General features: G+C 35.9%; 1 protein-coding gene across 4 annotated transcripts in view; it reads right to left on the reverse strand.

Moving 5' to 3' along the window:
• SNX13 (sorting nexin 13) overlaps positions 1-27,473 on the reverse strand; it is a 123,282-nt gene that overhangs the window by 44,056 nt on the left and 51,753 nt on the right. For 3 of the 4 annotated variants that reach the window (XM_041727492.1, XM_041727491.1, XM_041727493.1), the window contains exons 6-11: positions 10,668-10,789; positions 10,479-10,580; positions 8,966-9,054; positions 5,402-5,485; positions 2,223-2,361; positions 1,733-1,821 (exon numbers count right to left, since the gene is read on the reverse strand). In XM_041727492.1, coding sequence (XP_041583426.1) covers positions 1,733-1,821; positions 2,223-2,361; positions 5,402-5,485; positions 8,966-9,054; positions 10,479-10,580; positions 10,668-10,789 — 625 coding nt within the window. Of the gene's footprint in view, positions 1-1,732; positions 1,822-2,222; positions 2,362-5,401; positions 5,486-8,965; positions 9,055-10,478; positions 10,581-10,667; positions 10,790-23,079; positions 23,142-27,473 lie in introns of all 4 variants that reach the window. The other variant, XM_041727494.1, reaches the window with a different exon arrangement.

Consider the following 27,473-nt stretch of genomic DNA (forward strand, 5'->3'; position numbering starts at 1 on the left):
AAAACCAAGGTAGTAAAAAGTGCTCTTTTCTACTTTCAAGATCCAAATCTCTGATCTTCTTTAGGGTAAAACCTCTCCAAAGAGCTACTTATAACCACTGTTTCTAATTCATCTCTTCTCATTTTCTCCTGGAGGAGCTCCAATCAAAGGTATCTCTCCATTACTCCAAAATGTTATTATCAGATCACCACTATCCCCTAGTGGCAAATCTAATGTTCAATTCTAAGTCTTTATCTTACTCAACTTATTAGTAGCCTTTGACATGACATGACCTCTCACCTCTTTAAAAACTTTCTATACTTGGCTTCTAGAATACCACAGTCCCAGGTTTTCCTTCAATTTTACCAGCCACCTCCTCTGTTTCCTTTAGCTAAATATTCCACTTTTCTTGAACTCAAGTAACTATACTGCCTCTAGACTAAGTCCTTGGTTATCTCCCTACTTACACTCACTTTCTTAGGTAACTTCATCCAGTCTCTTTACTTTAAATAAACATCTAATAATCCTGAGACCTTCAAAGTTTAGGTCTATCACCAATCTTCCCTTTGACTACAGTTTTACCAACTGGTAGGTCTCTATGATTGTCAAACAGGGATTGCAAACTAAAACATCTAAAATTCGATTCTATCTTCCAAACCTCTTTCCTGTATTATCCATTTTAGTAAACAGCAACACTATTCATATAGCTGCTTAGGTCAAAAACTCTAGGAATCCTCCTTGAGTCCTCTTTTTTTTTTTTCTTTCTCACTCAATATTTAATCTATTAGCAAATCTGTTAGTACTATATCCAGTCTCCAATTACTTCTCACAACCTCTGCAGATATCTCTTACTGGCCTAAAGCAATAGTCTCCTGAATGATCTCTCGGTCTCCATTCTTGTCCCCCACCAACTCCACCCCAATCTAAACATCACAAAGAGCTCAGGTAATCATTTTAACTCATAAATCAGATAATGCCACTTGCTAGCACAAATCTTCAAGAGATTCCCATCACAATTAGAATTTTTTAAAAATCTTGCTACGGTAGAAAAACCATACATGATCTAACCCTCACGATTCCTCTCCAATTTCATTCCTCCTATCTCCCTTCTCATTCATTCCAGACCAGCCATGCTGACTTACTCTAACTCACCAAGCACTTTATATCTCAGTGCCTTTGCATATGCTTTTTACCTCTACCTAAAAAATTAATCTATAAAAAACAATTCTCAAGTCTCTCTCATTATTCTATCAGATTTCTCTTAGTTCAAATGTTACCAAATCACTTAGCATCTATCTAAAACATTCCTAGACATTCTGTATCTTTCTTCTTTGCTTTGACTTTTTTTTTTATATATTTTACTTGTTTTTAACATTTTTAACATATTATTTATTGGTTTATTTTTTTATTCTGCAACTAAAATATAAGTTCTATGAAGAGATTTCGGTCCATCTCATATGTTGCCCAATGTATAAAACTATGTAAGTGGTTAATTTTGAATAAAAAATTAAGAGATGAATAAATAAATCAATAAAAAAATCTTTAATTATTGCAGCATTTTTCAGGAAGTGTTTTAATCCCTTTACCTTTTTTTAACAAATACTTACAATATAGTGTATGAGAGAAATTTTTTCTACAAGTATTTTTGTGGAGGGCTACACTGGTTAATATCCCACTTCTTATCATTTGCTAGATATTTAAGTGAATATAGAGTATTTTTAACTAAACATTAATTTGAAAGTACTTTACTTACTTTGCCTGACTGCAACCGCTGTATTCTTGAGTCACATACTTTCTTTACAAATAATAAGCTATTTATTTGATTCTTGATAGTGTTGATATCTAAATACAAACAAATTAATTATGAGCTAGTGGTAATGTTATTTATGAAATACTTCAAACATGTACATACCATAATTTAACATAATAACTAATGAACAGAGTAATTATTTAATAAAAGAAATAACCTGGAATTTTATGGTGAATATATTTAATTAAAATTAAACCATTCCTATTATTTTTACTTTGGAGATAATTACACTATTAATAGCCTCACATTCAGAAAATTATATTTTCTTAGCTTTCTTTCTTATCACATGTCAACATAATAAGAAAGATTTAGATTTAGGTAAGGAGAAAATAACTAATAGCATAAAATGACATTTAGGTAAATTAAAGTTTTGGTTAAAGATACACTAATGATTAAATAAGTAAACATTTCTGTACTTAAACAAATTACTCACCATCACCGACTGTATCTAGAGATCGAAGATACTGTAATTCTTCTGCTGCCTTATCTCTGACTGCTTCTAGCTCTCCAATATTATCACTCAATTTAATAATGTTCATAAAGGCCTCATAGTTGCAATTAGAATCACGGATCTGAAAACAAAGTTAAAAAAAACAAGTGAGAGAGGGAATTATTTAGTAAGGAAAAAAAGAATCTTTAGTGCCTACCATGTGCTGGGTAGACACTACCAAGTGTTTATGTCAGTGCTTTTAAGAAAATAAAATGAAAATCTCTGTACTTATGGTCCCAAAGAAAGATAGAGGAGTAGAAGATGAGATTAGTGGCAACGGAAGGCAAATCTGGTAGGGTACAGTACATGTTATAGCTTTCATTCTGAGTGGAATGAAAAGTTACTGGAGGGTTTTAAACAGAAGAGTGGCATTCTCCGACCTAAATCGAACAGAATCAATGTGATGACATAAATAATTCTGTTATTTTTTTTTTCCTCTATCCATGTGCTATTTAAGAACTGGAATGGAAGCTGACAGTTGAGCTGAATTTAACCAGAGTGTGGTTTCATCAAGTAAATAACAAAGACAAAAAGTACTTGAGGATATTATGAAGTGACTAACCACTATCACTGACAAAAAAAACATAAGTAAAGTAGTATGGGAAGGTATGAAAGGTAGTAGACTTGGGATATTGTCCATTCTCTACAAGGAGTCACAGAACTGAGGACTGTTTCAGTCTAGAACTAGAGAAAAACTAGCTAATAAGCACAGGAAAAGATGCTCAATATCATTAATCATCAGGCATATTCAAGTTAACCACAACAAAATGGCAATGCCCAATGTTCATTAGAATGTGGAAAGATAAGAACTCTCAAATGGTGCTAGGGAAGTGCAAAATTAGAACAAGACTTTAGAAGACTACTCGGTAATTTCTGACACTTCATGTAAATTTTACTTCAATGGTAGGTTATTAAAGACCTGCTTTTTCTACGAATACATTAAGAAACAAACAGCTGTCCACTTATCTGCTCTAGTTGAAGATAACAAAATGAGGTAATCTATTCCCACAGTAAGAGACAAGGCTTATCCTTAATTAGTTTGTATTTAAAAAATACACCATAAAAATATATAGGAAAAAAAATAATTCTTAATCCCAAGAATGAGAGATAAACATAACATTCGAGTGAATAAGCATCATTTTCTGTACCAAAAGACTATACAGAATTGTATTGTGATTAAATTTCCTATAAAACATCCATGTTTGTGTTATAAAAAATTTCTTAAATCATAATACTCATTACTGAAATGTTTTTAAATTTTATGTTTTCCTATTTCTTAAAAAATTACTTTATTATATAACCAATACTTCCAGAAGTGAAATACATAAACAAAAGAAAAATTAATTAGATATTTTTAAAGATTATTTAATTAGAGAGAGAGAGAGAGAGAGAGCACGCACAAGCCAGGGAGAAGGGTAGGGGAAGAGGGAAAAGCAGACTCCCCACTGAACAGGAAAGCCAGATGCAGGGCTCAATCCCAGGACCCTGGGATCATGACCTAAGCCTAAGGCACATGCTTAACAGACTAAGCCACTAAAGCACCCCCAAAAGAGAAAAATTAAAACATTTATGATCTTATCTTTCTATTAAGATTTCAAATAGTATATATACTATCCGAATTATATCATTAATAAAAATATAATTACTTAATTATTTTTAAAAAGCAGTAACTACACATATCACTTTGTTATCCTTTTCACATAAAAAATATATACATCTTTTTATATTCAAGATACAGTACCATTATTCTTTTTAATGGTTGCATGTATTGTATTAATATGCCATAATCTATTACTTAATCCTCTATGCAGAATACTTAAATTGCTTTCAATTTTTTAGTTTTGCCTTTTCTTTTTTTTTTTTTTTTTAAAGATTTTATTTACTCATGAGAGATGCAGAGAAAGAGGCAGAGACATAGGCAGAGGGAGAAGCAGGCTCCCTGCATGGAGCCTGACATAGGACTCAATCCTGGGACTCCAGGATCATGCCCTGAGCCAAAGGCAGAACCTCAACCGCTGAGCCACTGATGCGTCCCAGTTTTGCCCTTAAATGTAGATTATTTAACTCTTTATCACTTTAGAATAAACTTCATGAGTAGAACTCCTAACCAAATGATATGCATTTAAAAATTTTTTAATTAGCAGATCTGCATATTTTAAAAATACGATTTGGTAGAGCCTAACAGGATGCTAAAAAAAATGACAAATGAAAAGAAGAATCAAGTTATGTGACCTCCATAAAATGATTTAGGAATACAAAGCTAACAAAACAATTTCTGCCTGCAGGTAACCCACAAACTGGTAGGAAAGACAAATATTGCTGCAGCAACAATAAAACAATGTCAAGTTTGATAATGGCTACCAGAAACAAAAAATAAAGTAATTCTTTCCTAAGAAAGCTAGACTGAGTTAATGGAAGACAACTGTGGAGAACAAATTCCATTTTAAGAAAATGAATCAAGGATCTAGAAGTATATATCAAAGAATCCCCAGCAATCGCCCATTTACAACTCTTCCTTGACTGTAAATTTATTGAGGAAAAGCATATATACCACACACAAAAATAATTAGACCTAGTAAATTTAGTAATCACTATAACCCTTTGATATATATAATGGATGAGAAAACTCTGACTTAAAGAAAAAACTAGTGACTTATACACACATTAAGCAACTTACACAAATCTAGAACACCCATCCTCTCATTCTCTGTACAGTGTTCCTTACACTATACTTTCCTCCACTATATGGTATAAAAATGTAAAGCACATGCTATTTAAGCAGTTCAGACCACAACCTATGTTTAAAACCTAATAGCAGCTTTTAAAATTACTCATCATCTGTATACTCAGGCAGTAAAATAATTGTTCTTAATTTAAATAAATACTAACAACATCTAAATTGTAACAGAATAATCTTAACAACAAACTTCTTAAAAAGAATTTGGCTAGCTCATTCAACATATGAGCAAACAGAAATACTAGAAATACAAAGATTATCTTTAAACACATTTTTACCTAATTCTTTAATAAATTATTGCTTGATCATCCTGATCTCCAAATACTATTTCTGAATTTTAAAAGACTGTTTTAAAAACAGAGTTGTAATTTTAGAAAGTACATACCATCCATATGATATATTGATTAATATAATCAGGATCACTGAGTTGATTTATTAATGGAAGAAGAATTCCTCGTGCAAGAATTTCCTGGACAAAAATTGTAAAAAACAAACATAAATTTAACCTAATATACTTCTTAAATCGTTAGCATAATGTAAATAATAACACAATGCTTTTACTTAAGAAAGGTATGATACATGTAAATTTGATAACCAATACAATCTCATAGAAAGATGAACTAATGCACGTCAGTTAAAATAAATGAAATGAAGCTACCTATATCAAACTGGATACATACAATGGCATGAAGAGTTGAGTGGAAAAAAGCAAAAGGGTATCTCTAGTATGTTAGCATTTATGTCAAATTTTAAAGGGAAAACGTGGCACCATATGCATGTATGAATTCCTACGTCTATATTAAAAGTATAAAACTTTTCTTCTGTTTCATAATTATTTTCTTTTCTTCACATCTTTTTCTTTTTCCAGTAATCTCTATGCCTAATATAGGGATCAAACTCATGACCCCACGATTAAGAGCAGCATGCTCTACCAACTGAGCTAACCAGGCACCTCTTATTATTTTTTTATTTTTATTAATTAATTTATTTTTTAAGTAATCTCTACATCTCAATGTGGGGTAGTTCTAATAACTTTCTGAAGTGTCTTTTGAGACATCTTATAGCCTCAAATTAGAAGGAATTGTTTTTTCTTTCAAGATTAGTTTTAGTCTCCAACTTTGAAAAAATTATTTAATTTATAGAATTCCTTCCTTCAAATTGTCTTGGGCCACATATGCTCATAATGCACTCTGTAAGGAGAAAATCCATAAACAAAACTATGTTTTTTGAAAGTTTCTTTACAAAATAAGAAAAAAACATGTGGGAAGAATTTTGAATGTGGTGCTTATTAGTCAGTCTGTGAAAATTACTTTGATCTTCTTATTTGCCTCATGAAAGGGTTTGGTTAGTCAAGATGTAATCATATGACTCAATTCCTATACAGGTTCTAAGTAGCCATTTCCATATAACTTCTACTTTAAGACAAGCACCAGTTGTCAAATATGAAGGCTAAAAAGTTACAAAGTCATTGAGGCCATGAATCTTTAAATAAAACATGGTAACAGAAAGAAAGCAGAGATGATTAAATATCAATTATTGCAGACAAATGCTATGATTTGTACAATCCATATAAAGGAAAGAAGTAAGAACTCTTTAATCTGTTATTTAGTCTGAACAAAAACATCTTTTGGGTAAACTTGAATTACCAACAAACGAACACTCATAAAGAATTATCAAGTTTAAAGAGAAAAACCTGATTTGTTGAATGCAGGACTCTATAGACAAATTCAACCAATAAAGAAATGAAATATTGGTCTAAAAGAGCAATCTACAGCAAAACATATTTGCTCTTTAAACAATCCTACTTGTTTTAAACTATAACCACATGTAACAAGGCAGATCTTCATTCATGTCTCCCAGGAGTCAGCTTACTCTTCAAGGAGCTGCAGTAGTTTATGTACACAAAGAGCAAGAAGGGCAAATAAGTCTCCTCTTATTAAAACTAATTCTCTGATTGGATATGTGCTATGTGCTGGGTACCATCATAACCATGAGGTAGATAATGATGATACAGACATGGCCTGTGTCTTAATGGGCCTTACAGTACTAATGGAGGAAAGAAGCATCAAGTAAAAAAAAAAACCAAATTATAATTTTTAAATATGGTAAATGCTATGAGGGAAAAGAACTGTGTACTCACCTATTGCAATAGGAAATTATGAGGGGAATCTTAGAATGAGTGGTCAGGGAAGACATCTCTTAGGAAGTGAGGTATGAGGGGTGAATACAATTTAGCCAAAAGAATAAGTGGAATCATTCTAAGCAGGAAAAAAGTTTGCAATGGCCCTATGGTGGGGAGAAAATGGCATTTGTGGAGAAACCAGTACAGGGGGAATATAGTGACTGCACGGTACAAAGGCTGGAGAGGTAAACAAAGCCACATCATGCATGGCCTTGCAAACCTCTGGAAGAAGTCGAGATGTGAAATATTTGCTGGATGGTCATAGCATTTAATAACATGAAGAAGGGACTAAAAGGCAACACAGGACATAGAAACAAGAATAAGATTTCCGTTTGGACATTTAAAGTTTAAAAGGGCTGTAAGTCAATCGAATGGCAATTTCAGTGGGCAGCTGGTCAGAGGAGCCTGGAGCTCAGAAGGAAAGTCTAAACTAAAGATATAAATTTGAAGTCACTGGCACTTGCATGGTATTTAAAGCCACAGGAATAGGTGAGCAAGAAGAGGGCCCAGAACTAATTAAAAGTTGAATACAAGAGCAGTTAAAGCATATAAAAATGACTAAAAAGGAGACCAAAGGAGGAAAAAAATCAGGACAGTGAGGACATGTAACCCAAGAAAAGACAAAATTTCAAGAAGGAAAAGATTGTCAGCCATGTGAAAGTTGCTGAGACACTGCCCAGCAGTGGCTGGCTAGCCTACCGGGTAGACAAAGATTCTGCTGCCAAATACAAAACCTTCCTTCAGTGGTAGATGTGAATTCAGTGATAGACATGTATTTACCAGCCTTGATAATGACTAGCCCAAATAATGGGTCTTAACAATACATATCTTAACACAAATATCAGACATATCCCATCAAAATCAAGCATTTTCCACTCAATTCACAGTACCACTACCCTACTTATATAAGTGTGCTGAACTTGACTTAGGTAGGTACCAAGAAATTGTGTACTATTGCTTAAATAATAACATATAAGCATCAAAGCACACCTTAGGAATTCTTATCTATTTTGCTGGATGGAAGACTAAGAAGATCCTAAGCATTCATTTTCATATAAATTAGAAACTGATTTTATCCATTCAACCAGCATAAGGGTTGTAGCTAAGTAGCATTTATCAATCATAACCAGCAGTCAAAACAAAAATGTTATTCCTTTACATCTATATATAGAACTCTATTCCAATGTCTATATGGAAGGAATAATAAGTCCAAGAATACTGTTCTCATCCCCACTAACTCATTTTCTAATTGTAAGAAGCAGAATCTTAGCTGCCTAACTAACTGCCTTTTTTTTTTTAAGTTTCTATCCAGAAGTGTTATTTTAATTAGCCTTATTTCAGTATAGTTATAGGTAAAACTATATTCCAGTATGGGAAGAGGTAAAACTATATTAAGTAAAATTTAAAACATATCTTTATTATAACCAAAATCCCAATACCTAACTCTAAATCAGGTAGTTCTCAAATACTGTCTAGGGACCTTTGGGGGATATAAGAAGTGCACAGTGATATTTTCAAAAAGGAACATGATGGTGTGATGGTATCAATCAACTAATGAATGTGTGCTTCTATACTCTTGCCTTTCAAAATTTCTTAATTTTAATTTACAACACAGTAAATATTGATAAATAAAGCCCACGTAAACAAAAGCTCTTTGAGGTCCTAAGTAACTTTTAAGAATTTAACAGGGTCTAGAAACCAAATATTTTGAGGATTACTACTCTAAGTTTCTTTATACCCATTTATTTGATATGAGTTTAAACTTACCCTGACAAAGTATCGCATGATCTTGTTCTGGAAATCTCCAGGAGGTAGCAATAAATATAATAAGACCTCACACAAATCCCTTAGGAATCCTAGAAATGAAAAAGGTAGCTATAATAACATTAGAAAATATCAAATCTCCACCTATTCGTGATTAAAAACACACGAAGGCAGAAATAAGTAGTTTCCTGTTTATATACAGCAGCTTATTATTTTAATAATTAGTACAAATCAGTATTCATTAAATGTTTTCATTAATTAAACTAATATATTTCATTCTGCTCAGCTTTACCTTTTGAATCGAGAAACTTCAATTATAAAAGTGTTTTCCCCAAAACAATTTTAGTTGTACCATGTATTCTACACTTCTACTACACAGTATCTTTGCATACTTAGAAGTTATTTGCATATTCTAAAGTATACCTGTCAAGAAAGAATCTCCATTATCTTGGTAGGTAATAACAAAAGAAAAAGAGTATGTTCTTCTATTTTACTAATACATGAGGGCTCGATTTATATAGAAGTACTGCACATCACTATATCTATTTCTTATGCTTAGTTATTATTTCATGTCAGTGCTAATGAAATGGCAATTAAAAACTGAACTACACAGTAAATATGAAAAGAAGAGGGCGGCCCTGGTGGCTCAGCAGTTTAGCGTCGCCTTTAGCCCAGGGCGTGATCCTGGAGACCCGGGATCGAGTCCCATGTCAGGCTCCCTGCATGGAGCCTGCTTCTCCCTCTGCCTGTGTCTCTGCCTCTCTCTCTCTGTGTGTGTCTCTCATGAATAAATAAATAAAATTAAAAAAAAAAAAAGAAGAAGAAGAAGAAGAAGAAAAGGAGGGGAGAGGAAAAGAAAGGAAAACAAATAGTAGAGCACATTTTAAAAATCAAGGAAGACAGTTTCCACAACTAGAAATACTTCTTTCTGTAGTTTTTCATATGCTAATAACACTTCCTGGGAATGTAATTATATAGCTGATCCTTTTCATCAAAAACGTGCCAAGTAGCAAAGACTCTTTCTGAGAGACTGCAAAACTAGGAAAACAACCTCCTCAACTAAAGCTTATCCAGTCTAACCTCTCACAAAGAAAAGCCACGCCCATTCGACTCCATAAACTATATTTAAAATCATTATACTCATTCTCTTAGAAAATATTTTAGGATATACAGGTATACTCTTGAAGAATTGACAAATTCAAAGAGAAAATAAATTACCAAAGGTCATAAAAAGTAAATTTACAATGATAAAATATTTGTGCTTGCTATCTTTTAAAAGAGAAGTAATCTTTAATCACCACCTTTTAATTTTAAAGATGACCTTTCAAGAAGAGAAAATCTGGAAAATACTTTTAAGAATTAAAAAATAAGGTGAATAGTGACACTGTCTATACCATGCTACCTATCTTGTAAGTATAATTTCACCCTTTACCCTTATTTTGTTCCCAGCTTTGCTAACTTGTCTCTAACCAATCTGAATAGTCACTGTTATCCAGAGTTAAATTGAAAAGAAAACCTTCTTCATCTTTGGGAGAAGTGCACACTAAATCACGGCAAACATCCTTCTCCATTTCAACTTCAACTTCAAAGAAGGTATCCACAAGATCTTCCGCTGTACCTGTACAAAGAAAAGAACAAAACATACAGAATGATAAAGAAAGACAGATTTTAAAGTCCTAATTTTCAAAAGGAATAAAGATATTACCTTTTGCTTGTTCATCTTTCTCTGTTATCTTCTGTTGAGCCTTTCTGAATACTCGTAGGTGTGTGCCAAAATCATCTACAATGCGTGTAGTAAAATAAGGTTGCCAGTCTATTTCTTTTGACCTTATAAAAAACACATTACATAAAAGCATTATACAAATGCTTTTTAATCAGAGTATAAATTCATTTTAATGACTCCTAAATAACATGATTATCAGAGACTGAATTTATTCATACTGAGATTTGTTTACTTAATTACTCTTACATCTTAGCCCTTCCCTTTCACATAACCCAAGGTATATCAAATCTAGTTGACAAAGTAGCTGAACAATATTATTTGAAGTATTTCATGTGCCTAAGGCTTATTATCTAAGTGCTTAAAATATATAGAAAAAAATTTTTTCGGTTAAACCTAAAATGAGTCTGACAACAGGTATATTGGGTAATTTCTCACCTCAGACAGAGTATAAATTAGGGATTCAGAATGTTTTTGCCTGCTTTTATTTTATTTTTTAAGATTTTTATTACTTATTTATTCATGTGAGACAAAGAGAGAGAGGCAAAGACACAGGCAGAGGGAGAAGCAGGCTCCATGCAGGGAGCCCTGAGACTCCAGGATCATGCCCTGGGCCAAAGGCAGGGGCCAAACCGTTGAGCCATTCAGGGATCCCATTTCTGCTTGTTTTTAAAAGAGCATTAGAGACATTTCTTGGTTCCTTCTGAACCCTTTCTGAATTCTCTATATTCTTCACTTTAGTTATGTTGCCCAAGTTCTGAACAAAATATCTTTGGTATGAGTCTAAGTGGTTTCTGTTTGCAGATACTACAACTTAAAATCTTTTTTTTTTTTTTTTTACAACTTAAAATCTTAACCACTCAAAATAATTATAGTCACACAGAAATGGCTTAAAGTATGATACATACTACCCATGAAAAAAGTGATTACTAATTTTATTAAGTTACCTATTATTCTATCTTAAAAGGAACAAATCTCAAGAAACACTGCTAATTTAGTACATCAGTGAAACAGATAACAAAGAAAACAGATAAGCCAAAAAGAGTTTACACTTCTCCTTGGACTAAGTGATATTTTTAAGTAAATGTTTTTTTCAGTCCAATTTTCCTTAAATTAGCACCCAAATTAATTTGCCTTTTTAGGAAGATACCAAATAGATAAGAGAATCTATTCATGAAGATGCTGGCCAATAGAGAAGCAAAGAAAAAACATACTATAATTTGCTATGTTATTTACCCAAACATAATAAAACAACATAATAAACATAATAAAAAAGCTAGTGAATGAATTAACTTGATTATTATCACATTTTGAGAGAAAACTTGAAGTTGATGATGGCATCGAGGAACAGATGCCTGTTTTCAAATAAAAACACGTTATTTACACTCAATATTTTTTATATGCACTTTTTGTTACATATGTGGGAATAAACAGTAAATTATTAAGTACATGAACACAAAAACAAATTAACATTAAGAAGGGAACCTGCAGTCAGGGATCTGAGGAGTTAACATTACTTAGATTACTATAAATGCCATAGTATATAAGCATATACTAACTTTAGTAATAATACTCAGCCTCAACAAAAAGCCAAAAATAAAAACTTAAATCTAGCAGTCTCTAGAGTATTCTATTTAAAAAAAAAAATCACAATTTGTATACATATCTTTCAAAACTCTTTACATGAATTATTTGTACAAAATCATCCACATCTAAAAATTTTACAACAGAATTCAGTTGGTATAATTCATTACTATATACCAACTGAATAATACTAATTTATTACTCATTTTATCCATAAAAGGGTCATTCTAACAAATTTAGAAGCAAGCTGAATAAATAATTTTTCAAACTACATCTGTTTTGCTTTGTAGTATAATGCTGTTTACATAATTTACTGAAATTTTCAAACAAAATAAAATTTACTAATTTTAGAAGGCATTTTAAACCCATCTCAACTCATTAGAGAAGATATAACATTGAAAATAAGTGAAGGGCAGTCCCCGTGGTGCAGCGGCTTACCGCCACCTGCAGGCTGGGGTGTGATCCTGGAGACCCGGGATCGAGTCCCACATCAGGCTCCCTGCATGGAGCCTGCTTCTCCCTCTGTGTCTCTCTCTCTCTCTCTCTCTGAATAAATAAAATCTTAAAAAAAAAAAAAAGTGAAAATAAACAAGCAATGCAAATACATAAAATTCATTTTAAATTTAAAATAGGGATTTCTACTTTCAATATACAAGTATGCTGAGGGTGGAGAAAACCAGTAACAACAGTATTCTGTATCTCCACCCAAGATCATTATTTTCCCTTTGCTTGACTCACTTCCACTGAATATGTGCTAATTTAAGTTTTAAAGGAACTTTTCTAGGTTAGGAAGATAAAAATAGTAGTACATCGCTTCCCTTTGTAAACTAGGAAAACATCTACTAACAATTTCTAGTAGTGTTTGTCTTAACAAAATTTGAAAATATTCTGATGACAGTGAAGTACTTCCTAAAATTAGAGGATTATGATAAATATCTAGTAAGTGAACCATGAATATAAAAATCAATTAAAGAGTCATTTAATTTACAGCCACACTTTCTTCTACTTATCCACATGTAGCTTTCTATTAGAGCTCTTAGTATCAATTATTCTTGAATTATGCCTATAGTCGTCCACACTCTTTTTCTTTTAAGGTTTATTTATTTTAGAGAGAGAAAGAGCACATATCCTAGCACAAGAGTGGGGGGAGGCAAAGGGAGAGGGAGAAAGAGAATCCCAACCAGCCTCCACACCAAGCACAGAGCAAATCAAGAGTTGGATGTTAACTGACTAAGCCATCCAGGCACCCTTATTGTCAAGGCTCTTTTTCACTTTGTTTAAAGTATTATTCCCCCGCATGATTTCTACTCTAATAAAAAAAACAATAAATCCTATTACCTATACCTTCATTTTATTACTACTGTAAACTTTCCTTTCCTCAACTTAAATACAGGAGAGCGTTATTTCCTATATGACCAAGAGAGTAATATATTCTAACCCTACCTTGAAAATCTAATATTTATAGCAGACCCCTGAAGCTTACGTATCTTTACAGAATTGCAAGAATTATGAAAGTTAACTAGGAATGCAAACAAGTAATGAAGTTTCATTAAAGTACAAGAGCAAAAACCAAACTATAAAGTATATCTCTCTGAATATGTATTTTCATGCCTTTATCTCCATCCCTAATGCCAGCATTCTATTTCTAGCCTTTTATTTTATTAATTTTTTTACTGGAGTTCAATTTGCCAACATAGAGCATAACACCCAGTGCTCATCCCGCCAAGTGCCCCCCTCAGTACCCATCACCCAATCACCCCAATGCCCCACCCACCTCCCTTTCCATTACCCCTTGTTCGTTTCTGAGTTAGGTGTCTCTTGTGTTTTGTCACCCTCACTGATATTTTCACTCATTTTCTCTCCTTTCCCTTTATTCCCTTTCATTAATTTTGATATTCCCCAAATGAATGAGACCATATAATGTTTGTCCTTCTCTGATTTTCTTATTTCACTCAGCATAATACCCTCCAGTTCCATCCACGTCAAAGCAAATGGTGGGTATTTGTCATTTCTAATGGCTGAGTAATATTCCATTGTATACATATACCACATCTTCTTTATCCAATCATCTTTTGATTCTAGCCTTTTGTTTTAGATGGTCTCCCACATCTACCTTTCTCTCCCCTCCATTCTGTTTTCCATAGAGCAGCCAGAGTGATCGTTTCAAAAATACAAATATGATAGTACAAAATAAGAGATTCAAAAACCCTTCAAGAAGTCCCTTTCGATCTAAGGGCTAAGCATGAATACTTTCTCTAAGACCTTGCATACCCAGGACAACCATGCTTACTTCCTCATCACCATCTGTTCTACCCTCTTCCTTCCTTTCTGTTCTGCTGACTCACAGGCTTTCTTTCCATTTCTCACATATGCCCCTTATCTCAGAGCCTCTGAACAAGCTAATCCCTCTGCCAAGTTTGCTCACCATTGCCCACTTTTCACACATTTCCCTTCTCTCCCCCACATTCACTTAACAATTCCCACTTACTTTAGAGTTTACCTAAAATGTCTATTCCACATGGCAGCCTTCATTGCCCCTTATCCCTCTCTCTCTCTCTGCCATATGCTTTCAGACTAGGTATGGATCTCCAGTTATACACTCTCACAGTGCCAATTTTTTTCACTTTTTAGAGCACTTAAAACCTAGAGTTAAATAATCCAACTGCTAGAGATAAATTCAACTGCTGAGAAAAAAATCCTAGGAAGCCAGAGACTTTGTCTGTTTTATTCCGTGTTCACTTTATCCACAGTGCTATCTCACATGGCTAAATAATGTATTGAACATTGGAGACACTCAATAGATATTGATTTACTGATTCCTCTTTCAGGGTCAAAACACTGTAAGTAGGTGCCTAGAGAAAGGCAACATGAGATGCACATAACGGTTTCCTCTTTACTTCTTAAAGTTCTGCAAAAGAATATAAAGTAAGGAGCCCTTTTTACCTTTCTAAATCCCCAAGCTACTTAATGCTAATACCAAAAATATGCAATAAATATCCCAAATATATAGGCGGACAATGAGATTATATAAATTACTTCACTGGTCCTATCTATGCTAAGCAGTGTACAGCTCATCATCAGTAATGCAAAAAACACACCAAAATCACTAAGTATTTCTCTAAAAGAGCACTGGATTGGCTACTATGTCTTTTTTTTTTTTTAATTAACTTTTATTGGTGTTCAATTTACCAACATACAGAAAAACACCCAGTGCTCATCCCGTCAAGTGTCCACCTCAGTGCCCGTCACCCATTCCCCTCCAACACCCGCCCTCCTCCCCTTCCACCACCCCTAGTTCATTTCCCCGAGTTAGGAGTCTTTATGTTCTGTCTCCCTTCCTGATATTTCCCAACATTTCTTTTCCCTTCCTTTATATTCCCTTTCACTATTATTCATATTCCCCAAATGAATGAGAACATACACTGTTTGTCCTTCTCCGATTGACTTATTTCACTCAGCATAATACCCTCCAGTTCCATCCACGTTGAAGCAAATGGTGGGTATTTGTCATTTCTAATTGCTGAGTAATATTCCATTTATACATAAACCACAGCTTCTTTATCCATTCATCTTTCGATGGACACCGAGGCTCCTTCCGCAGTTTGGCTATTGTGGCCATTGCTGATAGAAACATCGGGGTGCAGGTGTCCCGACGTTTCATTGCATCTGAATCTTTGGGGTAAATCCCCAACAGTGCAATTGCTGGGTCGTAGGGCAGGTCTATTTTTAACTCTTTGAGGAACCTCCACACAGTTTTCCAGAGTGGCTGCACCAGTTCACATTCCCACCAACAGTACAAGAGGGTTCCCTTTTCTCCGCATCCTCTCCAACATTTGTTGTTTCCTGCCTTGTTAATTTTCCCCATTCTCACTGGTGTGAGGTGGTATCTCATTGTGGTTTTGATTTGTATTTCCCTGATGGCAAGTGATGCAGAGCATTTTCTCATGTGCTTGTTGGCCATGTCCGTGTCTTCCTCTGTGAGATTTTTCATGTCTTTTGCCCATTTCATGATTGGATTGTTTGTTTCTTTGCTGTTGAGTTTAATAAGTTCTTTTTTTTTTTTTTTAATTTTTATTTATTTATGATAGTCACACAGAGAGAGAGAGAGAGAGGCAGAGACACAGGCAGAGGGAGAAGCAGGCTCCATGCACCGGGAGCCCGATGTGGGATTCAATCCCGGGTCTCCAGGATCGCGCCCTGGGCCAAAGGCAGGCGCCAAACCGCTGCGCCACCCAGGGATCCCCTAATAAGTTCTTTATAGATTTTGGAAACTAGCCCTTTATCTGATATGTCATTTGCAAATATCTTCTCCCATTCTGTAGGTTGTCTTTTAGTTTTGTTGACTGTATCCTTTGCTGTGCAAAAGCTTCTTATCTTGATGAAGTCCCAATAGTTCATTTTTGCTTTTGTTTCTTTTGCCTTCGTGGATGTATCTTGCAAGAAGTTACTGTGGCCGAGTTCAAAAAGGGTGTTGCCTGTGTTCTCCTCTAGGATTTTGATGGAATCTTGTCTCACATTTAGATCTCTCATCCATTTTGAGTTTATCTTTGTGTATGGTGAAAGAGAGTGGTCCAGTTTCATTCTTCTGCATGTGGATGTCCAATTTTCCCAGCACCATTTATTGAAGAGACTGTCTTTCTTCCAATGGATAGTCTTTCCTCCTTTATCGAATATTAGATGACCGTACATTTCAGGGTCCACTTCTGGGTTCTCTATTCTGTTCCATTGATCTATGTGTCTGTTTTTGTGCCAGTACCACACTGTCTTGATGACCACAGCTTTGTAGTACAACCTGAAATCTGGCATTGTGATGCCCCCAGCTATGGTTTTCTTTTTTAAAATTCCCCTGGCTATTCGGGGTCTTTTCTGATTCCACACAAATCTTAAAATAATTTGTTCTAACTCTCTGAAGAAAGTCCATGGTATTTTGATAGGGATTGCATTAAACGTATAAATTGCCCTGGGTAACATTGACATTTTTACAATATTAATTCTGCCAATCCATGAGCATGGAATATTTTTCCATCTCTTTGTGTCTTCCTCAATTTCTTTCAGAAGTGTTCTATAGTTTTTAGGGTATAGATCTTTTACCTCTTTGGTTAGGTTTATTCCTAGGTATCTTATGCTTTTGGGTGCAATTGTAAATGGGATTGACTCCTTAATTTCTCTTTCTTCAGTCTCATTGTTAGTGTATAGAAATGCCATTGATTTCTGGGCATTGATTTTGTATCCTGCCACGCTACCAAATTGCTGTATGAGTTCTAGCAATCTTGGGGTGGAGGCTTTTGGGTTTTCTATGTAGAGTATCATGTCATCGGCGAAGAGGGAGAGTTTGACTTCTTCTTTGCCAATTTGAATGCCTTTAATGTCTTTTTGTTGTCTGATTGCTGAGGCGAGGACTTCCAGTACTATGTTGAATAGCAGTGGTGAGAGTGGACATCCCTGTCTTGTTCCTGATCTTAGGGGAAAGGCTCCCAGTGCTTCCCCATTGAGAATGATATTTGCTGTGGGCTTTTCGTAAATGGCTTTTAAGATGTCGAGGAAAGTTCCCTCTATCCCAACACTCTGAAGGGTTTTGATCAGGAATGGATGCTGTATTTTGTCAAATGCTTTCTCTGCATCTAATGAGAGTATCATATGGTTCTTGGTTTTTCTCTTGCTGATATGATGAATCGCATTGATGGTTTTACGAGTGTTGAACCAGCCTTTGTCCCAGGGATAAATCCTACTTGGTCATGGTGAATAATTTTCTTAATGTGTTGTTGGATCCTATTGGCTAGTACCTTGTTGAGAATTTTTGCATCCATGTTCATCAGGGATATTGGTCTGTAATTCTCCTTTTTGGTGGGGTCTTTGTCTGGTTTCGGAATTAAGGTGATGCTGGCCTCATAGAACGAATTTGGAAGTACTCCATCTCTTTCTATCTTTCCAAACAGCTTTAGTAGAATAGGTATGATTTCTTCTTTAAACGTTTGATAGAATTCCCCTGGGAAGCCATCTGGCCCTGGACTCTTGTGTCTCGGGAGGTTTTTGATGACTCCTTCAATTTCCTCCCTGGTTATTGGCCTGTTCAGGTTTTCTATTTCTTCCTGCTCCAGTTTTGGTAGTTTGTGGCTTTCCAGGAATGCGTCCATTTCTTCTACATTTCCTAATTTATTGGCGTACAGCTGTTCATAATATGTTTTTAAAATCGTTTGTATTTCCTTGGTGTTGGTAGTGATGTCCCCTTTCTCATTCATGATTTTATTAATTTGAGTCTTCTCTCTCTTCTTTTTAATAAGGTTGGCTAATGGTTTATCTATCTTATTAATTCTTTCAAAGAACCAACTCCTGGTTCTGTTGATCTGTTCCACAGTTCTTTTGGTCTCGATATCATTGAGTTCTGCTCGAATTTTAATTAACTGTCTTCTTCTGCTGGGGGTGGGTTCTATTTGTTGCTTTTTCTCTAGTTCCTTTATGTGTAAGGTGAGCTTTTGAATTTGAGATCTTTCCAGTTTTTGAATGGATGCTTGTATTGCGATGTATTTCCCCCTCAGGACTGCTTTTGCTGCATCCCAAAGATTTTGAACGGTTGTATCTTCATTCTCATTAGTTTCCATGAATCTTTTTAATTCTTCCTTAATTTCCTGGTTGACCTTTTCATCTTTTAGCAGGATGGTCCTTAACCTCCACGTGTTTGTGGTCCTTCCATACTTCTTGTTGTGATTAAGTTCTAATTTCAAGGCATTATGGTCTGAGAATATACAGGGGACTATCCCGATCTTTTGGTATCGGTTCAGACCCGATTTGTGACCCAGTATGTGGTCTATTCTGGAGAAAGTTCCATGTGCACTTGAGAAGAATGTGTATTCCGTTGAGTTTGGATGTAAAGTTCTGTAGATATCTGTGAAATCCATCTGGTCCAGTGTATCATTCAAAGCTCTCGTTTCTTTGGAGATGTTGTGCTTAGAAGACCTATCCAGGGTAGAAAGAGCTAGATTGAAGTCACCAAGTATAAGTGTATCATTATCAAGGTATTTCTTGAGTTTGGTTATTAATTGGTTTAAATATTTGGCAGCTCCCACATTCGGGGCATATATATTGAGGATTGTTAAGTCCTCTTGTTGGATAGATCCTTTGAGTATGAGATAGTGTCCCTCTTCATCTCTCACTATAGTCTTCGGGGTAAATTTTAATTTATCTGATATAGGATGGCTACCCCTGCTTTCTTTTGAGGACCATTTGAATGGTAAATGGTTCTCCAACCTTTTATTTTCAGGTTGTAGGTGTCCTTCTGTCTAAAAGGAGTCTCTTGTAGACAGCAAATAGATGGGTCCTGCTTTTTTATCCAGTCTGAAACCCTGCGCCTTTTGATGGGGTCATTAAGCCCGTTCACGTTCAGAGTTACTATTGATAGATATGAGTTTAGTGTCATCATATCTATTCAGTCCTTGTTTTTGTGGATTGTTCCACTGAACTTCTTCTTAAAGGGGAATTTTAAGAGTCCCCCTTAAAATTTCTTGCAGAGCTGGTTTGGAGGTTACATATTCTTTCAGTTCCTGCCTGTCTTGGAAGCTCTTTATCTCTCCTTCCATTTTGAATGAAAGCCTTACTGGATAAAGTATTCTTGGTTGCATGTTCTTTTCATTTAGGACCCTGAATATATCCTGCCAGCCCTTTCTGGCCTGCCAGGTCTCTGTGGAGAGGTCTGCTGTTACCCTAATATTCCTCCCCATAAAAGTCAGGGACTTTTTTTCTCTTGCTGCTTTAAGGATCTTCTCCTTATCTTTGGAATTTGCAAGCTTCACTATTAAATGTCGAGGTGTTGAACGGTTTTTGTTGATTTTAGGGGGGGATCTATTTCCTGGATCTGAATGCCTGTTTCCCTTCCCAGGTTAGGAAAGTTTTCAGCTAGGATTTGTTCAAATACATATTCTGGCCCTCTGGCCCTTTCGGCGCCCTCAGGAACCCCAATTAAACGTAGGTTTTTCTTCTTCAGGCTGTCATTTATTTCCCTTAATCTATCCTCATGATCTTTTAATTGCTTGTCTCTTTTTTCCTCAGTTTCCCTCTTTGCCATCAACTTGTCTTCTATGTCACTCACTCGTTCTTCCACCTCGTTAACCCTTGTCGTTAGGACTTCTAGCTTGGATTGCATCTCATTTAATTGATTTTTAATTTCTGCCTGATTGGATCTAAATTCTGCAGTCATGAAGTCTCTTGAGTCCTTTATGGTTTTTTCTAGAGCCACCTGTAACTGTATAATAGTGCTTCTGAATTGGCTTTCTGACATTGAATTGTAATCCATATTTTGTAACTCTGTGGGAGAGTGGGCTGTTTCTGATTCTTTTTTTTGAGGTGAGGTTTTCCTTCTAGTCATTTTGCTCAGTGCAGAGTGGCCAAAAACAAGTTGTATTGGGAAAAGGAGAAAAAGAGAGAGAAGGAAAGAAAAGAGAAAAAGAAAAAAGAGAAAAGAAAAAAAAGGGAAAAAGAGAAGAAAAAGAAAGAAAAAGAAAGAAAAGAGAAAAAGAAAAAAAAGGGGGGGTGGGGGAAGCAATCAGAAATCAAGAAGAAAGAGAAAAAAAAGCACAAAACAGAACAAAAACAAAAACAAAAATAAAACACGGGGGAGTATCTTCCGATTCTGTGTACTTTAAGTCCCCTGACTTCCCTTGGAACTGGTCCGTGTCGCTGGTCTTCTGGGGGAGGGGCCTGCTGTGCTGATTCTCAGGTGTTAGCACTTGGGGGAGCTGCTCTGCCCCTGCCTGGTGCAGGGCTCAGTGGGGGTTGTTGACCCCGTGAGGCCCCGGGAGGAAGCCACAGTGGCGGGGGCAGCTCTGGGACCCTGGAGTCAGCTCCCGCAGTAGCTCCGGGGCTCTCCGTCTGCAGGGCCTGGGGGCTCCGGGGCGGGGCCGCTGATCTGCTCAGTTCCAGGCAGGAGCGTCCTTGCTGTCCTGGGCCCTCCCGGCCTCTGCCTGTCCCGGGGGAGGCCGGATCCTGGGCTGTGTCCCGGCGCCCTGTGCTCCGGGGCCTGCGCTGTTGGATTCGCTCCCGCCCCGCAGCCCCCTCCGCGGAGCCGTCGCCTGAGCCCCTCCGAGCTGTTCCCGGAGCCGCGCAGCCCCCTCCGCGCGGAGCTTCTTCCTCTGCCCGAGCCCCTCCGAGCTGTTCCCAGAGCCCCGCAGCCCCCTCCGCGGAGCCGCCGCCCGAGCCCCTCCGAGCTGCTCCGGGTCCCGCCGAGCGCTGCAGCCCTTAGGGAGCTCGGCGCATCTCCCGGGGCGCAGTTCCTTTGTTACTGTCCCAGGGAGCCCGAGGGCGTCCCCGCCTTTCTGGGGATCCTGCTCCAAGTCCCCGGGAGGCCTTTCCACCGGGAAGGTCGGTGCAGCTCCTGCTCCTCCGGGACGGGGCTCTCCTGTCCTGGGGACACTCGCCCCGGCCTCAGCCCGGCTCCTCGCGGGGCCCCTCCCCCTTGGAGGCCTTTTGTGTCTTTATTTCTTTTTCCCCGTCTTCCTACCTTGATAGAAGCGCGAACTCTTCCCACTGTAGCATTCCAGCTGGTCTCTCTTTAAATCTCAGGCCGAATTCGTAGATTTTCAGGATGATTGGATGGTTTTCTAGGTAATTTGTTGAGGACAGGTGACCTGGAGACCCTGCTCTGCCGCCATCTTGCCCCTCCCCGGCTACTATGTCTTTAATTCAAGTAAAAGATTTACCATTTCATTTGTTGTGAAATTCAGCAAGTCACATCACTTCCCTGGGTTTGTTTTCTCTAAGGACATTTAGAGCTTTAAGAATCCATGATTGTATTACCTGAATACCCATTGTAGCATGTGCAACACACAGACACACACACACACGGACATATTACATGGAAAACTGATAACTGGTTAGTAAATCAAAATATCTGACCAACAGAGGGAATCATGAATATATCTCATTTTAACTTAAATCATATAAATCTTTCAATATAAGACTAAGACCTTTTATTTGACTAAGGTTTTGCCAAGTGATATTAATGCAGCTTTTGTCACATTACAACACTGCAACAGTTATGGTGGCCAGTTTCTTTTCAATGGCATGACAACTAAAGACATTTGTGAACAAATCTGAATGCAGAGTCCTTCAGGACTTTACACTAATATTTCATCTGCACACCTGATTGTTTCTGCACATCTGACTCAACTACAATCTATTTAGCAACTCGCTTGAGTAAAATTTCAAAACCAATGACTTAGTTTTTATAGAAACTACCTTGCCATTCACGTACTTCTTCCAACTATGTAGGAATAAATTAAATGATGTTTATAATAAAAAGTATAACTGGTATACATGGGTTCAGAAACAAATACAACTTTTTTTACCATGCTTGGTCAACTTTCTCCTCTAAATCACACCATGTTCAACTCACACCATGGACCAAGTGCATGAGATTTTCTGGGGGCAGGACCCAGAAACCTAAAGCTCAAAAGATGGGAACAGAAGTGGACAGAAGTACTACAAAGTAGTTTCTTCACCTAGCTTTAATGCCAGGTGCATGAGTCTGTATGCGTGTGTCTACCACAGGGAATGGAGAATACTGGCTAACTGAAGTAATTAAGAGAACTGCTACTACAGAAGTGAATCGAAACCATGGCAAAAGTAGCTTAAAATTTTGTTGACGATAACCACACACAAAAGTAGAGATTAATTAAGCAATATGTTGTAATTTTAAAGGATTAAGAGGCCACACTTAAAACAAGTCTTAATGAATGTAAATCAAACAAGAGAAAAAAAGGATATAGGAATGAACAAAAGAGTGAGCACGGTATATGCAAGGATCACCATGTAGTAGACTTACCTGACTAAAGACATGGGTAGCTGTTTAGCAGTAAACGTAATCTTCCCATTCTTGGCAGAATACTTTTCCTACAAAAGGTCTTTTATATCAAAATGATAACAGTAAAAACTGACTTCTCATAGAAACAATCCTATAATAAATGTTATGTTCCTGACATCACGCTATTTTTTCTCAGAAATGACTAAGACCGTATTTGAAAACAGTAAGAATGGCACTGTACACTGCATAGTGTAGATATGTAGACATATACGCACACGTACACATTTAAAGATGTTTTAAAGATATATTAATCAATAAAGGAAATAACCAATCACATAAATTTATAATAATATGAATTAATTTCCTAGGAGGTCATTTTCTATGTAAAAATTAGGCAATTTTAAAAATCTCTACTGTAGTAAAATTCCTAGTTTTTCTGGATATATTTTAATAAGCAAGCATCTTTGAGAATTTTTTATTCGTTTTTTGTCTGCTAAAGAATCCCTTCTTCCTTTAGCCATTGTATCAGGCAGTAACCTTCCCCCTAACAATTCATTATTAGAAAGGATATACTCTGTAAAATACATAAACCTGTTTCCATTCTTCAGGAGACTTTGAGGGAACACTTAGTTACAGTGTTATGTTTCAGCCTGAAATTGAATTCAAGCATATTTTTAGGCACAGGAATGTTGTAAGGGAAAAAAATAAGATTGTAAAGTAAGTAATAGATGAAATTTTTTTTCCACAACATTCCTGAAGTTACATGAAATTTTCTATTGCTCTCTACCATAATCCTCAAATACATATGGAAAATTCCTCTTTTATAAGAGCTAAATTAGCAACCACATAAGGAAATAAGTCTCACTCCCTGGTGATTAAAAACCTGTCTGCTCCCTTCACTGGCTGCACCTCTTCCCAGTTGGGGGAGAAAATAAAAGTGGAAGAGCCAAATACGCACCTCTCTTTCCTAGTTCCACATTCAGTGACTTCCTGGTAACAGCTTAAAATCTACCATGGTGGAAATATTTACACTTCAGAAAACTTACAGTAGACTTCTAAAACTACAAAGTTATTGTTTTCTGCATTCTGTAAGGATAGCATCATCTGGATAATCAAATAAAAATTTTTAAATTTTCACTAATATATGATTTAACCATCAAGAAAAGATTAGTCTACTAAATGTCTCTTATGTCTGAAGTCAAGCACAGAAATATAACAAATGTTATATTTATTTCTGACCATATAGAAATATAATACAAGGTATAAAAGCTTTATTATCATCCTATTCTAAAACCTCCTACTAGTAAAACAATAGACTAGAGAAGTACTTTAATTCCTAAGTAAATTAAATCTAATTAGCAACATCAGACACTATAAAAAACAACTCCCCAAATGGTATTCAAAATGTAAGGTGTGACAGAATATGTGAGCGCATGTTTTGAGGGCAAGCTAGGACTAGAAAAATAAAAAAATAAAAAATAAAAAAAACCAAGGTTAGTACCAACGTCACCAGGGAGTCCTAGTATTTTAGAATTTCAAGGGATCTGAAATAATTACAAGTCCCTATCACCGCAGAGTCAGACTTTACTTATTCTAGATTACATAGCTAGTGACATCAAGGTTTTGCTTAAAAAAATAAATCAAGGTTCTTAATTTTCAATCCAGTGTTTTCTTTACTGTACATTAACGAGAACACTAAATCTCCTGACTCTTAAAGTTATAAACAAATTGGAAAAATGTAGAAAAATTTTAGGTATGCAGTTTTATATAACCATATTAAAGGAAACGGTATTTAGTGAACTATAACACTACATAAGAAGTCCAGTTCTACATCCTGTGCTCCAATGCTTCAGAAGTTAAAGATCCAGATGTTCTAAAGGACGTGGATCTCAGAATACAATGAACAACTGAGAGAAACACACATAAAGCACACTCACCTAGTTTAGAGGTTGAGTGTAAAGAACAGAGAGCTGGAAGCCTTAATCAATCTACAGGAAAGGAAAAAAAATAAATAAACAACCTAGGGCTAAGTGTGCATCCTCTTAGGTATAGTGTTAAGAATTAAAAAATTCAAGTAATGCTTAACTATTTTAATAAACAAAACTGCTAGTAAAATGTACCTGACAAATGAAACATTCCTAGACCCAACATTAAAATGTATTAAAATTCTGTGGGGAAAAAAGTAACATGCAAAAGTCATAAATGGGAATTCAATCAACAAGAATTTATTGACTATTCACTATTTCATCACATACAAAAAAACCTATATTAAGCATTAGTTTCCAGATCACCGTCCAAAGAAATAAAGGGATAGTGGCTGCCTATACAAAACACATCATCTACAGTTGGAAAAGATGATTCTTATGCATTCATAAGCAAAAAAAAAAAAAAAAACAGAGCAACAAGAGAATTAATTTAGTTTAAAAAACGCCATCCTCGGTATCTTTATTGCTCACTACCAAATGTTTCTGTCTCTGGCTATAAAAGTAATACATTCTCATTTTGTAAAGTGTAACTTCCTTCTTTTGATTTTCAGCATCAGTTATCATCAGCCATGAATCCACAATCCAAAGATCAGTTAATATTTTAGCATATTTCCCATTAGTCTCTTTGCTTTGCATACATATTTACAGGTTTTTATTACATAGCTAAAATCATACACTATTTTGCATGATTTTTATTCTAATATATTTCCTATTTGTTTAACAATACTTCCTAAACTTAATGACTACAAAACTATTTCAGGGATCAGAAGACTTGTTCTCTAATGAGCCAAAGAGCAACTATTTTAGGCTTTGCAACCACACTATCTGGGTCACAATTAGTCCACTCTGCCATTGTGGTACAAAAGCAGCCATGGACAAAAATACAAACAAATCAGTGTGACTGTCCAATAAAATTCTATTTACAAAAACTGACTATAGTACCCTCCATTTAATAATAAAATTACAAATAACCTAATTTAAAAATGGGGAAAAGATCTGAATAGACATTCTCTAAAGAAGCTATATAAATGACTCAAGCATATGAAAAAATGCTCAATATCATTACCTATCGGGGAAATGCAAACTAAAACCATAAGGAAATGCCAGTTTACACCCACTAGGATGGCAGTAACTCAAAAGACAGATTCAAAAAATCATGGGGCACCTGGCTGGCTAAGTCAGAAGAACATGTGACTCTTGATCTCAAGGTCGTGAGTTCAAGCCCCATGTGGGGTACAGAGATTACTTAAATAAATAAAACTTGAAGAAAAAAAGATAAAAGCAAGTATAAGTAAGGATGTGGAGAAAATGGAAGCATCGTAATATAGTGTTGGTGAGAATATGCAGCTACTTTGAAAATCAATTTGCAGAGGATCTCTGGGTGGCTCAGCAGTTTAGCACCTGCCTTTGGCCCAGGGCGCGATCCTGGAGTCCCGGGATCGAGTCCCATGTCAGGCTCCTGGCATGGAGCCTGCTTCTCCCTCCTCCTGTGTCTTTGCCTCTCTCTCTCTCTCTCTCTCTCTCTCTCTCTCTCTGTCTATCATAAATAAATAAATCTTTAAAAAAAAAAGAAAGAAAATCAATTTGCAGTTCTTCAAAAATTAAAGAGTGACAAGACATAGAAATTCTATTCCTATATTTCCAAAAGAAATGAAAACATTTTGCCATTTACAAGGAAAACTTGTAAAGTGACAAGAGTATACAACTTTACTGTTGCAAATGTCCATTATTTGAATTGTGCCTGCCTTTTGGACAAGTCTAGAAATAGATGATCTATTACTTCTATAGCAAAAAGTTGTAAGAAAAATGGTTAAACTTTCAGAACATATCCCCCATCGTTGCAAAAAGAGTGCTATCATTAGTATTACAACCACTGCATGTACTAGGAACCTACATAACCATACTTCCTCCTCCTACAGGAAAACTCATTATATCTCCTTCCTGCTAACCTTGGGGCTAAGGAGAACAGAGATGTAGGAACACAGTTGCCACATTTCACACCTATGATCAAGGTTCCTTGATCACTTGTATTTTCTTGTGGCTTCTACCACACTAATCTTATCCCCGTTCTCAGAACTTTGCTCTTTTCTACTATATCCTTCATCCCTTTCTCTATCCCACATATCCATTCTTGAAGATCAGCTTTAACCTCAATCCACATGAGGTCTTCCTCGGTTATTCTGGTCCATTTTACCTCTATATAAAAACTGCTCTCAGTACCACACAAATGACTACTTTATTTCTCTCCATTTTAGGTGTTTTAATTGTCTCCACCTGCTCCTTCCCCTTGAAACGAAACAAATTAAGACAAAGAATCTGTGTATATATCCTAGGAAGGTAATAAATAACCAAAATAGTAACAACCAAGGTAACATTCACTGAACATTTCCTGTGATGTTCCATAAGCACTACTCTTTTATATAAACACTA

Source organism: Vulpes lagopus, chromosome 13, assembly GCF_018345385.1.
Source record: "Vulpes lagopus strain Blue_001 chromosome 13, ASM1834538v1, whole genome shotgun sequence".
In the NCBI taxonomy this organism is placed as follows: Eukaryota; Metazoa; Chordata; class Mammalia; order Carnivora; family Canidae; genus Vulpes; species Vulpes lagopus.